We start from the raw sequence: 13,014 nt of genomic DNA, 5'->3' as shown, positions 1-13,014 counted from the left end.
GAAGAACAAAAGTTGCTCTCATAGATGTCATCAGTCAGAAAGAACAAATGGAGCACTGACCTGTCAAGAGGAGATGAGGTGTGTGCAGGAGGAAGGAAAAGAGGGGTGAGATGAATGGAGGAAAGGCATGAGACAGGTGAGAGAAAAGAGTCTGACAGGGGTTGGGGCTGTTAGCATATTTATGAGGACAGATTTTCTGTTCAACTTCAATCTATCTGTCAGCGGTGGCCTCTGCTAAAAGCGTCACCCAACACCCACCTTCACATCATCATTTGAGGCCCACCTTCTCATTTTGTTTTACTTGCGAAACAAATAAGATCCTGTTAGAAGAATTTATTTCAGTAAAGCTTAAAAAAGTGACTAAAAGTTGCTCCAAAAACATGTCTCCGGGAAACGTATGACTTGTTTGGGGAATTGTAAGTCATTTATTTTATTTCTTTAATTATTCTTATTATAGCCCAGTGATTTCTGTATTTAGGTCCCTCCATCAGCTTTCCCGTTCAGATATTAAAGCCTGTGGTTTGTGAAAGAGATTAATGTGAGTGACACACAGCCGCACACAGAATATAAAAACAGTCATGTCTAAAAGAACAATATTGCATTTGTAATGCACAAATTAATTTCCTGTACAATTGGCTTTTCAGTGGTGTGTGTGTGTGTGCGTGTACATAACTAAAGGGCTCAGTGAATATATCTCCATTTTTGTATTTTTCATTGGTGGTTCTCGTCATAGTTCACACTGTCTTTTTTTTTTACGATGTACAGTAGTGCTGTAAACAGGCACACGCAGAAGCCAAGAGGAATAGCTGTCCTCTTGTTTCTCTCCTTGTCTTCCTATCCTCCGTGTATTTTAACGGTCTAGTTTTGTCCTCCGTCTCAGTCCTGCTGAGAAGCGCGTTGTCTTGCCGCTCGGCCTTGCATCTAGCTCTGCAAGTCTAACTCTTTCATCGAGTTTGTTGAGGTCCTAGAGGCTCCGGAAGCCTTCGGGAACACACGATCATCTAACGGCTCTGGAAATAGAGTCTGAAAACTTGATGCTCTTCGCTTTTCCATCAGTTTTACTGATTGTGCAAAATCACGCCGTCTCTGGTATGTCCACTCGGAAAGAGCTAGCATATCCTTTTCCGCGCTAAAAAAGGAAAAAGAAGGAAGCTTATTAAAGGCATGTTTTTTTTAGGCAGCAAACTACATAAAGTGTTGTGCTTAGCTATTAAAAGACCCTTGGCTGGTCCATACAAACGTGGCGCTTTGATGAGGAACTATAGGCCTACAATCATAAACTATTTCCTCAAAGTTAAATGCACCACCCACACAGCCTCGTAGCGTTCTTTCTGAGACAGATGTCTGAAGGTTTCAACACAACAAGAGCAGTCAATAATATCTCAATCAATCCCACTACCACCTTCATCCTCTCTAACACAACAAACAGTAGTAGGCAGTCTAAACCTTATAAACTCTGGCCTTTTGAGAGTGCCGGTTTCAAGCTTCTGAGCTGATGTTTGGCACGACTAGTCAAACACTGCCTCAATAAATGTGCTGCCTGTGTACAAAACAATAGGGAGTTTCTGCCTTTCTTTTATTTTTGTGTTTTACAAGTTCATTTTAGGCTTCAATCTCTGTCAATCTCTGGTGGGTCTTTGCCTATGGTCAGATATCTGAGAATGTTTTAATGTTTGATCTAACATCGTATCGCATTAAAATCCCAAAATTAGACACAAGAGCTTTCGTAATTCCCTGCATTTATAAACAACTGAACGATTTCATAGTGCAATTTCATGTTTCAAAGCATGCGCAATGTTTGAAATAATTAAATTATCAGGGTTGTGAAACATTCTAAACCCAACTGAGAATGCTTTTTAAATTTCAGATTTTTTATTTGAATGTACGGAAGTAGAAATTAAGTGAAATGAATTTCAAACAATTTAATACAACTGTAATTTTTCAAATGAAAAACCAAGTTGGTCAAGACACATTTTAAATGTTGGCTTGAAATGTTTCAAAAGTCTTGAAGATAGATAGATAGATAGATAGATAGATAGATAGAAATTGTGTTGAATTGATTAGAATGACTTCCTGTCATTTTAATTTAAATCCCAATTCAATTTCCAGTGGGTGTAGCCAATTTGATTCAAATTCACAATCATGTATTAAAAGGTTTCTTCAATTCAGATTTTTTTTTAACAACCCTGATAACATTGTTCGACTGTGAGTAAATGTATGAAGAAAAAGCTAATAATACACTCTTAAAAATAAAGGTTATTCAATGCTTCTATCAAGAAAAATCTTTGTTTACTTGGTAGGGTTCTTTCTATTTGGTTCTTTGAAGATTAAAATAGTTATTGATACTACACTAGAGGTTCTTAAGATCAGCATATTGATTCCTCCATTTAAAATGTGCAGGCCTCCAGGGGGCTTTAAAGCACCAGTAGATGGTTTTCTACAGAACTATAGGATAAAAAAATAAAAAAAATCCTTAAGGTTAAAATGATTCTGTTATGTTTTCTCCAATACTTTTTGCTTCTTTTGGAGCATTTATTTTTTAAGAGTGTACACCAGGAATCAGTTGATGAAGAGTAGATGAAGGATGGATAGATGTTGATGGGTGAAGGAAAGCAGAAGTGTGAGGGCTTAGAGTTCTTAGAAGAGAATTCAGCAGCACTTCACGCTAGAGGCCTTGAATTTGGAAAGTTTTTTTCGGGTCAGATCAAGAGAGAGGAAAGTGCTCTCTCTTTGAGATACTCACACAGACAGGTGGCTTTGTAAGGCATGCGAGAGTTACACAGAAGTGCATCGAACTCTTTCCTCTCTAGCGTGGAAGCATTGAGGTGGTGTTGATGGTGTTGATGTTGGTGTTGGTGCATCTGCTTGGGGTGGTGTGGCGTCTCTTTGCCAAAGGTTGAGAATGACTGATCGCCCGCCAACGTCTCGTCCTCAAATACCTCAGAGTCGGGCACAGAGTCCATGCCCGGCACATGCAGGTTGCTGCGGTAATCGGCGCCCTGTCGTGCCTCGGTGGGCACGAAACTTGGCATCCAGCAGCGATCTGAGTGGCCGAGGGCTTTGCACTCTTCTGTGCAGTTGGAGAACAGGTCTGCTCCTATGACAGAGAACAGAGAGATGGGTTAGCTTGTGTTCAATTGTCCATGTGGGAGGATGAGACCGAGAATCTGCTCCCAATTGCACTGGAAGCATGCAAGTGCATTAAAACAAAACGGACAAACATAAACAAATAAAACAAACCGAGTGTACGCAGTGCATGTAAGATATAACGCACCCTCAATGTCTCCTCTCATAGATAAAAGAACCATCACATTCTGCATTAATTCAACCAATCAGAACGAGTTATGCCGCATCCTTTTTTAGACTTAATCAAGCATTATAAAAATCCAAATGAAATGTAATACATGAAAACATTAGAAGCTCTATGCATGAAATGTATTTGGCACTTGACGGGCTAATCATGAAAAGATTGTGTCCTGCTCCTTTTTTCCCTTTTTAGTTACTTTTAAATTACAAATTACCCTGATCAAAGCATGTGCAGAGAACATGCACACAGTGAGTGGATGGAGTCAATGCTGTAATCTCTTCTTGCGGTCTCTCTTTCCCCTCTCTTTCTATTTAACATCAAAGGTAAACTCTCTCAGACACCAAGCTTGCAGATAAACCCAAACCTCTGTTCGCTTTCCTACTCTTCTGCCCAGCTACAAGATGAAGGGATATATTATAAAGGTCATAACTTCTTTTACTCCTTTGTCTCTTTCTCATAGTCTCAATTAAAGGAACAAAAAGAATAAGAGACACAATAAAATATTACGTCACCTTAAAAAAGAAAAAAAAAAACATGCTTCAATGGGTGCTAAAAGGCTTTGGAATATGCAGGAATTTTTTTTTTATAATAAATACAATTCTTGATATAAAATATTTATATATCTAAATAATTAAAATTGCTTTAACTAAATAAATATATCATTTTCTGCACCATTTCCCAGCTATTATTTGAAATGGGCTTTAAGAGCTAAGCTCCACCCCAATGTTAGGCCTACAACATCTTTCTCAGAGGTTTAGCACAAGCCTCAAAAGAAAAAAAAAGAAAAATTATATATATATATATATATATATATATTCTAAAGCTATTACTAACTCTGACCTGAAAACACACCCTCCAACTACAATACAGTAGTTTGTAATATGCACTTTTAACTATTCTGTTAACTGTATATGTTGGCAATTAGTGTATAGTAAGAATGCAGAGGATGCTTGATGTGTAGAATGTGAGTGCGGATGAATGGATGAAAGTATGTATGTATGTATTTATTGATTTATTTTACATATATTGAGTTTGGTCCTTGAGTGCACCATAATCTCGTTGTATGTTTGTACAATGACAGTAAAGAATATAATATAATATAATCTAACAATTGTTCCATTTTCCAGGCCTTGGGAGCCAAACCTCACATCCAATGTTAGGCCTACCACATCAGGTTGAGCACGAGCCTCTTTGAAAATGTATTTTGATTAGGGGCATGTAATTCACGCAGCCTGCTGCAAATATCCAATGATGAATGACCTCACAAATCACAAAGCAGAGAAGCTAGCGCTACAAGAGCAATACAGCTAAAGCCAATGTGAGGGAAACTATCCTTTTGTATGTGACAGTTGCACAATGCCTTTTACTCCCACCAGCACCCCCAGCAGGTGTAAGCCGTGCTGTTAGCCAAATCTCACAACTAATGTTAATCCTACCACATCAGGTTGAGCACGAGCCTCTTTGAAAATGTATTTTGATTAGGGGCATGTAATTCACGCAGCCTGCTGCAAATATCCAATGATGAATGACCTCACAAATCACAAAGCAGAGAAGCTAGCGCTAAAAGAGCAATACAGCTAAAGCCAATGTGAGGGAAACTATCCTTTTGTATGTGACAGTTGCACAGCGCCTTTTACCCCCACCAGCACCCCCAGCAGGTGTAAGCCGTGCTGTTTTGACTATGTGCATCTGAGAAGAAGAGAGAGGTGAGCATTTTTAAATCCCCTTTCGGCTCCTGTGTCTAAAAACCCCATGTCTAAAACAGTCAGTAATTACAGCTGGAGGATTAATGAAGTGCCATTTTCAAAGCAGCGCTAAGTGGAGATGTTGAAGGTATGGAGCAGAGTCAGTGGTGTGTGGGGGGATGTTCTTAGCTAATCCTCAGACTAGCCCTTCAGACAGAAGACAGGTCAGCATACACAGACTTTGGGTTTCTGCTTTAAAAGAGGATTAGCGTCCTTCGGAGCTACATGCAAACATTTTACTTAGGCCTGGGATTGGTAAGACTCTCCTAATTACAGACCCAAGTATAAGATCGACTAGGCAACAACAAGTAGTTTAGACATTAAATCTGAAAGCTATCTATGACAATAGGTTCGTTTTTATAAGAGACTGTGAACAAAGGTTCTTTGTGTATATTTCTGACATACAAAGAAGGTGAGAGAGTGAGCGAGAGAAAGAGTTTGATATTTAGAGAGTGTGCGATAAGACACTTCCTCATTGTGTAATCGCACGGAGACATCTTGATATTTCCTGACATTTTCTGAAATTAATTGCTCTCTGTACTCAACCGGTGTCCTTTTTTTTAGTTGAAAAACTGGAAAAGTAATTATATTGTTGACTTGTGGTTCAATATTACAAGAAAGAGTCAAACCTGATGAAAATGCAATGCTCTGCATTCTCTGGTTGAAAAATGCATGCTTTTTATACCTTGTATTAATTTCCATTTCAGGTAACCCGATCCTACTACAAATTTAAATGGGGTTCAGAATGTTTTGGGATTGGTCCACTTCAACCACATTCAAATTGTAAGAAAAAGGGTTACAAGGGTTTTAATCTTTGCCAGTTAAAGCAGGTGCTCCACTACATTATTCTAGAATTCAGTTCAAAACGTTTTATATTTAAAACATTACATATAAGATTAACATTTAAACAACATTATAAAATAAGTTATAACACTACACTATCATTCAAAAGTCTGGGGTCAGTTAGATTTTTTAATGCTTTCGAATGAAAACAGTTTTGAATTTTGGCAGTTACACGCTGACATAAGTGATGTTATGTTGTCAAAAAATCAGAGACCCTCATCTCAAAATCATGAATGCTTACAGAAGCCACATTTGAGATGCATGTAAATACCAGGTGAAAAAGCCAATGATCAGAGGCGGATATTAATATGTTGTTTAAACCGGGTCTCCCTACAACAAAAGACCAGAAGAGCACCACAAGCAATTTCACCAAATAAGAATGTTCATGATGCTCTACCCTGTGCATGAAAAAGTGAGAGAAAGAGAGAGAGATAAAAATAATTATAGATTTTTAAAAAATATAGCAATGGACTGTAAATGAAATTATCCTTTGAAACATCTCCTTTTCTCTATATCTGCTCTGCTGCTTTCTGAGCAGAAGCCTTGCAAAGCATTAGATCTGATAATAACCTTCATTTGCTAATTGGTATGCATCAGGCTGAAAATAAATTACTGATCAGTGAGCCGTTTCTGAATTCTGAACATGACCTGCACCCCAAATGAGGGATTCTGTTGCAACGTGGCAGTTCCTCAGGATAAAAGAAATTAAACTGGAATGAAATGATTCAGGTGTGTCACTGCATCAGAGAAGCTCTGAAGTTATCCACTATGTATTACAGATGCATTCTTATGCATTAGAGAGAAATTAAGCAATGCTTATCTCGGCCTGTTTTTAATCTAGCAGAGATGACTAGATCGGGATGTGTCTGCATTCTGACACTTTAAGCGTTCGGCTGACTAAAATTTCCTCTTTCAAAAAGCCCATAAAACAGCAGCTGGTTAAGAAACAAAATGTCTGAAAGAAACTTGAATGGATGAAGGCAGTTTCTAGTGAATTCTCATTAAAATGAACAATGCACGATTCTGAACGCTCTCCAAGTCTGCATACCAAGCGGTGCTTTCAATTATCTTAATTAAAGAAGATAGTATGCAGCAAAATAATTAATTTTAGTGGGGACAACATGCCCGCAAATAATGGGGACAACATACTCGCAAATAGGGGAAAAAAAAAACTTTTTTTACATTATAGAGCTGTATCTTTAAGGCAAGTGTTCTTTGATGGCCTGTGACAACAAAGGCAGATGGGCTAGCTGACCTTGTATGGAAAAAAAGTCTTGATTTTAATCTAATGTTTAACTGAGCAAAAATAAGCTAAATGAGAGCTGAAGCAGTCCAGCCACAACATATGGTGCTCTAGAATAACAACAGAGGACATATGCTCAACTAAAAAAAAATTAATGATAATAAGATGCAACTTTTTGGTTGTATTCATTTGTGTCCAACTATGTCATAATTACATTATACAGTCAATTTCACAATGCACTTGAAGCGAAGAGTCATTTAGAAACAAAGCACCGTTTCCATTGCAGAATACAGTCAAATCTAATTTCCAAAGCGCCACATGTGGTCTTGTGAAGGTGTGGACAAGTAGTGTCCTCCGTCACTGGAATGCAGGCAGAGGGATTAGGGTGGAAGGGGAGTTTGGGGAGGGGGTCGCACTCAGCCAATGAATCGCTTGTTTGTTTGCTGCTCAACCTATTTGGTCCCATTCCCACAGAGTCTATGACAGACCGCCTGGATTGATCTAAATTCCGTCATGTCTTTGGAGGCGTGTGTGAAAGCGAGATAGTACCACTGAAGTAAATCCCTATTATGGGGAAGTATTCATAAACAATTGGATTATATTATCCACTATGGCTGTTGTTCCCGGAATGTGTTCACTCATCCATACCCAGAGGCCCACTGGCCTAAAATATTTATGCCAGGATCCTCATAGATCCGAAAGGCCGTGACATGCCTTGATCAGGAGTTTTGTTCTGATTGTGTGAGGATGAAACCCAATCAAACTATTTAAACTATTCTGCCATCGTTCATCCAGCATGTCTATCTCAACAGTAAAAAAAAAAAAAACTTTAAACCCACATCTCTACAAACTCAGCCTGACTAGCAGCTCATCTGATAATCAACATCAAAACGAGAGAGAAATAGAAATTGAATTGTATAACCATACCAGAGGAATGTCCGCGATGCATGGCATCATGGTCGCTGTCTCCCTGCTCGCTGTCTCCATGGCCGCTGTCTTTTGAGCTCACGATATCTGCCTCCTGGAATGCAGAGCTGAGGGAGGAGAGAGGGTTTGAGTCGACCGCTATGCCGCATGACTCTTATATAACCACAAATGTACTGCTCAGCCTTGAAATGGTCTCATATATGCTCAAGTCGGTTTTATTCGGATGTTCATAGACTTATCACATAAGGAAAAAATAAAGTCCTTTCATAAAGTTTTAGGGGGCAAATAAGTTTAAGGTCAGTTAGTTTAAATACTCACCTGTTAACACGCCTTGGTCGGTCTACCAAATAACTGAGCTCTGCTCTCTGGTGTTTTGTCTGCAAGAGAGGTATTGATTTGAAACATGCCCAACAACAATGTATAATAGTAATAAAAAAAATAAAACAAAAAATAATAATAATAATAATGCAGGTCAGAATTCAAGCTTCGCTCACTAGGGGCATTACAGAAACTTTATGGCCAGGCAAAATCATTAGGCTCTGCTGCTATTCAGCAGAATTCAACTATAGACGGATCTTTGTTCTTGTGAGGCTCTGCAACACCGTGACTGGCATATCTAATGACCTATAACCCGGAGAGCTTTTCACAAACATGCAAATCTATCACTTCAGTGACTCACTATGTTTACGCTCTAATGTGGGTAATTACACAGTATATGCCATATAAAATATACTAATACTAATACTAATAATACTAGTACTACCAATAATAAAAGTAGAACAGATTAATGTTGCTTATGTAAGTCTGCTAGCAACCAGTTATCAACCTGTTTGTTTTCAGAGCTCACTAGTCTTGAGAGGAAGATTATTTTGCTTTATTCTTAGCTGTTTTAAGTCACTAAATGTATATTTAATTTGAAATATAAAACAATGACTATAATTCAAATGTAAAATAGCAAAAACAATTTCAAAAATAATGACTGACATATTAACATAATGTGGAATAATTAAAGTCTATAATTTTATCTAATTTTATTTAAATGTGTTTTTTTTTTTTTCCTGTTCTCTTGTGCTATGTGTGTTTGTACGCAGAGTTCCTGGAAACCACAACAAATTCCTTATTTGTTTACGCTCACTTGGCGATTCTGATTCTGATTTTACACTGTAGAGATACAGTATAGCTATATAAAAGAGCTAGACTTGCTTTCTGAGTGCCATTATTCAAAATAAAAATAAAAAAAATAAATAAATAAAAACGGAATCCTAATAAATCATTTTAAAACATTTTTGGCAGCTAATAATATTCTCTGAGTAAGTGCTCGTACCTCACTGGAGAGCAGGCTGCCGTTGGATATGATGTCCGGCTGCTGTTGGTCCGTATAGCCGGTCACTATGGCTCCGCACGGGTTGTGCTCGGTGTCGTTGCTGCGCGACGGGCTGCAGGCCTTCAGGAACATGAGGTCCGTTTTGGCCGATTCCGGAGTCAGACAGACCTGGTAGCAGTAGTTCTGACTTTGATGGAGCGAGCCGAAGCTCCCTGACTCCTCCACGGGCACCTGTGCGGCGCTCGCCACGCTCACGTTGGCTGTGTTGGTGCTTTGGACCAGCATGATGTCTGACTTGCTCAGTTTCTTCTTTTTACGGGCGGCCCGAGCCTGACGACCGCAGCAGCCACCTGACCCGCACGATCCGCAGCCCACCAGGCAGCAGCAATCGCTCGCCAGGCAGGTGCTGTAGATTTTCAGCTTTTTGTCCTTCTGACAGCGCACGGCCAGCACAATCATAGCAAGGAGGAAGATGAAGGAAACGGAGCCGAGCGCGATGATGAGGATGAGCGTCAAGTCCAGAGACGCGTCTTTGGCCTTTGCCGTGCCGCGCTCTCCACTGTGGCCCTCCACGAGACTGTCCACTAGTGTCACCTGCACCACCGCGCTGCACGACATAGGAGGCTGCCCGTGATCCCTTACCTCAATCAGCAGCTCATATAGCTGTTGCGGGTCTCGTTTGACTGACACCCGGCGGGCCGTGCGCAACTCCCCAGTGCGCCAGTCCATTCGGAACATCCCATTCTCGTTGCCTCTCTGTATACTGTATGACAAGCGCGCGTTCTCTCCATCATCTGCATCCATGGCGACAATGCGAGTAACTAGGTAACCTGGTTCGGCAGAGCGCGGCAAAGGCTCCCGCGCAGTGCCATTTGTTCCAAGAGGCGCAATCACAGACGGCGCGTTATCGTTCTGATCAACTATAATGACGTTCACTGTGGTGTTGGACCACAGCTCGGGGCTACCTGAGTCTCTGGCTTGAACCATGAAGCTGAAGTCTTTTAGGTGCTCATAATCAAACGATCTGAGGGCGTACAGATACCCATTCTCCGAGTTGATGGACACATACGTGACCACAGACATGCCCTGGATTTCACACTCCACTATGGAGTAAGTTATATAAGCATTCTGTCGGACATCAGGGTCGGCGGCACTGACAGCGTAGATGTAAGCACCGGGGACGTTGTTTTCGGTCACATACACATCATAAATGGGCTGCGTAAACGTTGGCGCGTTGTCGTTCTCGTCAGACACGTGCACTTTGATTGATTTGCTGGTAGCCAGAGATGGAATCCCTTTATCTCTCGCAACAACGGAGACTGTGTACGCCTCTACAGTCTCTCGGTTGAGAGGACCGTCAGTCACAATAGTGTAATAATTTCTGAAAGAGGTTTTGAGTTTAAAAGGAACATCTCCGAGAATCTCCACATGCGTCTGGCCGTTGTCTTCAGAGTCTTTATCTGTGACGCTGAGCAGCGCGATGACGGTGCCCGTGGCTGCGTTTTCGCTCACTGACTCCGTGACGGTGCTGAAGATGATCTCCGGTGCGTTGTCGTTCACGTCCGTCACTTTGACCAAAACTTTACAGTGCGCGGGCACGGCATTAGGTCCCATGTCTTTCGCTTGCACGTAAATCTGATACAGGCTGCTCTCCTCAAAGTCCACCTCACCTCTGACCTCTATACGGCCCGTTCGGGCATCAATATCGAACAGTTCCTTGATCCTGCTTGAGATGTGGTTGCTGAACGAGTAAATTACCTCTCCGTTTGGGCCCTCGTCTGAGTCGGTCGCGTTCAGCTGGATGATGAGCGTGCCCACGGGCGCGTTCTCGGCCAGGTTAACCGAGTACACCGGCTGATCAAACACGGGGACGTTGTCGTTGGAGTCGAGCACTCTGACCACAAGCAGAGCTGTACCTGTCCGAGGAGGCTGGCCGCCGTCCACGGCCGTGAGGACGTAACGGTGCAACGCCTGCTGTTCCCGATCAAGTGGCTTTTCTAAAACCAGCTCTGCGAATTTGTTGCCGTCAGTCTGTGTTTGCACGTCTAGGTAGAAATAGTTGTTTTTGGTGATGTCGTACGTGCGCAATGCGTTACTACCGACATCCGGATCAAAGGCGCTCTCCAACGGGAAGCGCGTACCCGGGGTCGCGCTCTCGGATATTTCCACGGTGATGTCTGTCTCCGGAAAGCTCGGCGGGTTGTCGTTGATGTCCACCACCTCTATCTCCACACGAAAGAGCTCGAGTGGGTTCTCCAGGAACACCTCCAGGTGAAGCAAACAGCTGGCGCTCTGCTTACAGATGCGCTCCCGGTCGATTTTCTCGTTAACGAAAAGCACCCCGTCCTCCAAGATTACTTCCAGGTATGGCGTCCGCGAGCTAGGCACCACCTGAAAGCGGCGAGATGAAAGTTTTGTAAGGTCCAGTCCCAAATCCTCTGCCATATTCCCCACAAACGTGCCATGCTCCGCTTCCTCTGGCACAGAGTAACGTATCTGCGAAACTACACCGTCCGCTAGACACAGCAGGAGCAAAATCACAAACATCTCCACTACGGAAAGGACACTTGGAATATTTTATCTCCGCGGAGCACGCAGCAAAACCATCACCCTCTTCTCCAAGGTAAGGCGCACAGGCTTGCGTAAGGCTTTGGTTGTAGGGTAATATTTTTCCTTAAACGGGGCTGTCAGCCAAAAACCATGCTGTCTGCGTGCTGGTTTACACAGGACCGATTTCCCAAGGCGATTCCCTCCACGAACAAGCTTTAGAATCGCAGCAGATTTCTGGCACAAGTGAACATTACAACATTAAACTGACACTGATATTAAGAGATATCAGTTGGCGTGTGATAAAACACAATATCATAATCCACAGAGTTAATGCAACAAATTAATTTTATATTAGTGCTACAGTCTCTGATATCTGAAAAGTCCCAAAATATCTGGTCCGCTCCTACGGGGTCCAATGGCACAGTACTGAAGCATCAGCGCTTAGCTGTTCGGTTTTCCCGCAGCACCCTCCCCTCGCCAACCAATGGGAGCACTCGTCACCAGCAGAGCTCAAACTTAATTGGCTTTGCGCTACGTCAGTTAAGCCTCATGGTAGCGGATAGACACGCCCCTGGTCAGAGCTGCGGGATTTCTGGTCATAATGATTGAATGGCTGATGAGTTCGTATGAGTCAGAGAGAAGAACGATCAAGTTGTGGAGGGAAAAAAACAAAGAAACAATCAAACACCCCTTTGTATATCAACATGAGACCATGCATAACGTTTTAATGTGTATACGTGTAAATTGTGTTTTTTTTTATATTGCATTTATAAATACATAAATCTATACACAATTCCACACATTATTATTATTATTTGTATAATGTACAAGTGCATTTTGTATCCTTTACTTTTTAACTAAATCACTTCATTGTTAAATTCATTTGATTTGAAATGTACAGTTAAAAAGTGAAAAAGTGGGAAAACAGTATATGTGCATCTCATTTCACATGTCTCACATTTTAGACAAGACATTTTTTCATTCACCATAAATATTTTTAAATTATTTTTTTACAATTTATATTGGTACATAATGCATCTAATATATCGACTGCACACATAAACCAGGCTCTGTA

The 13,014-nt window shown here is 41.3% G+C and overlaps 1 protein-coding gene across 2 annotated transcripts; it reads right to left on the bottom strand.

The window, feature by feature from the left end:
* Nucleotides 1-740: 740 nt before the first annotated feature.
* LOC107678866 (protocadherin-10-like) lies at nucleotides 741-12,363 on the bottom strand. 2 transcript variants are annotated; one of them, XM_016474289.1, is made up of 5 exons: nucleotides 9,390-12,363; nucleotides 8,384-8,442; nucleotides 8,066-8,172; nucleotides 2,744-3,097; nucleotides 741-1,129 (listed from the first exon to the last, which is right to left on the bottom strand). In XM_016474289.1, exons 1-5 carry the CDS (start codon nucleotides 11,934-11,936, stop codon nucleotides 1,110-1,112), a joined length of 3,087 nt encoding a protein of 1,028 aa, XP_016329775.1. In that variant the 5' UTR covers nucleotides 11,937-12,363; the 3' UTR covers nucleotides 741-1,109. The 2 variants fall into 2 exon arrangements, with proteins under 2 accessions (XP_016329775.1, XP_016329776.1); XM_016474290.1 differs by having other exon boundaries at nucleotides 2,940-3,097.
* Nucleotides 12,364-13,014: the final 651 nt, after the last annotated feature.

The sequence above is a fragment of the Sinocyclocheilus anshuiensis genome, unplaced genomic scaffold (assembly GCF_001515605.1).
Source record: "Sinocyclocheilus anshuiensis isolate Anshui unplaced genomic scaffold, SAMN03320099.WGS_v1.1 scaffold2036, whole genome shotgun sequence".
NCBI classification, from domain to species: Eukaryota; Metazoa; Chordata; class Actinopteri; order Cypriniformes; family Cyprinidae; genus Sinocyclocheilus; species Sinocyclocheilus anshuiensis.
This window is presented reverse-complemented; position numbering and strand designations above follow the sequence as displayed.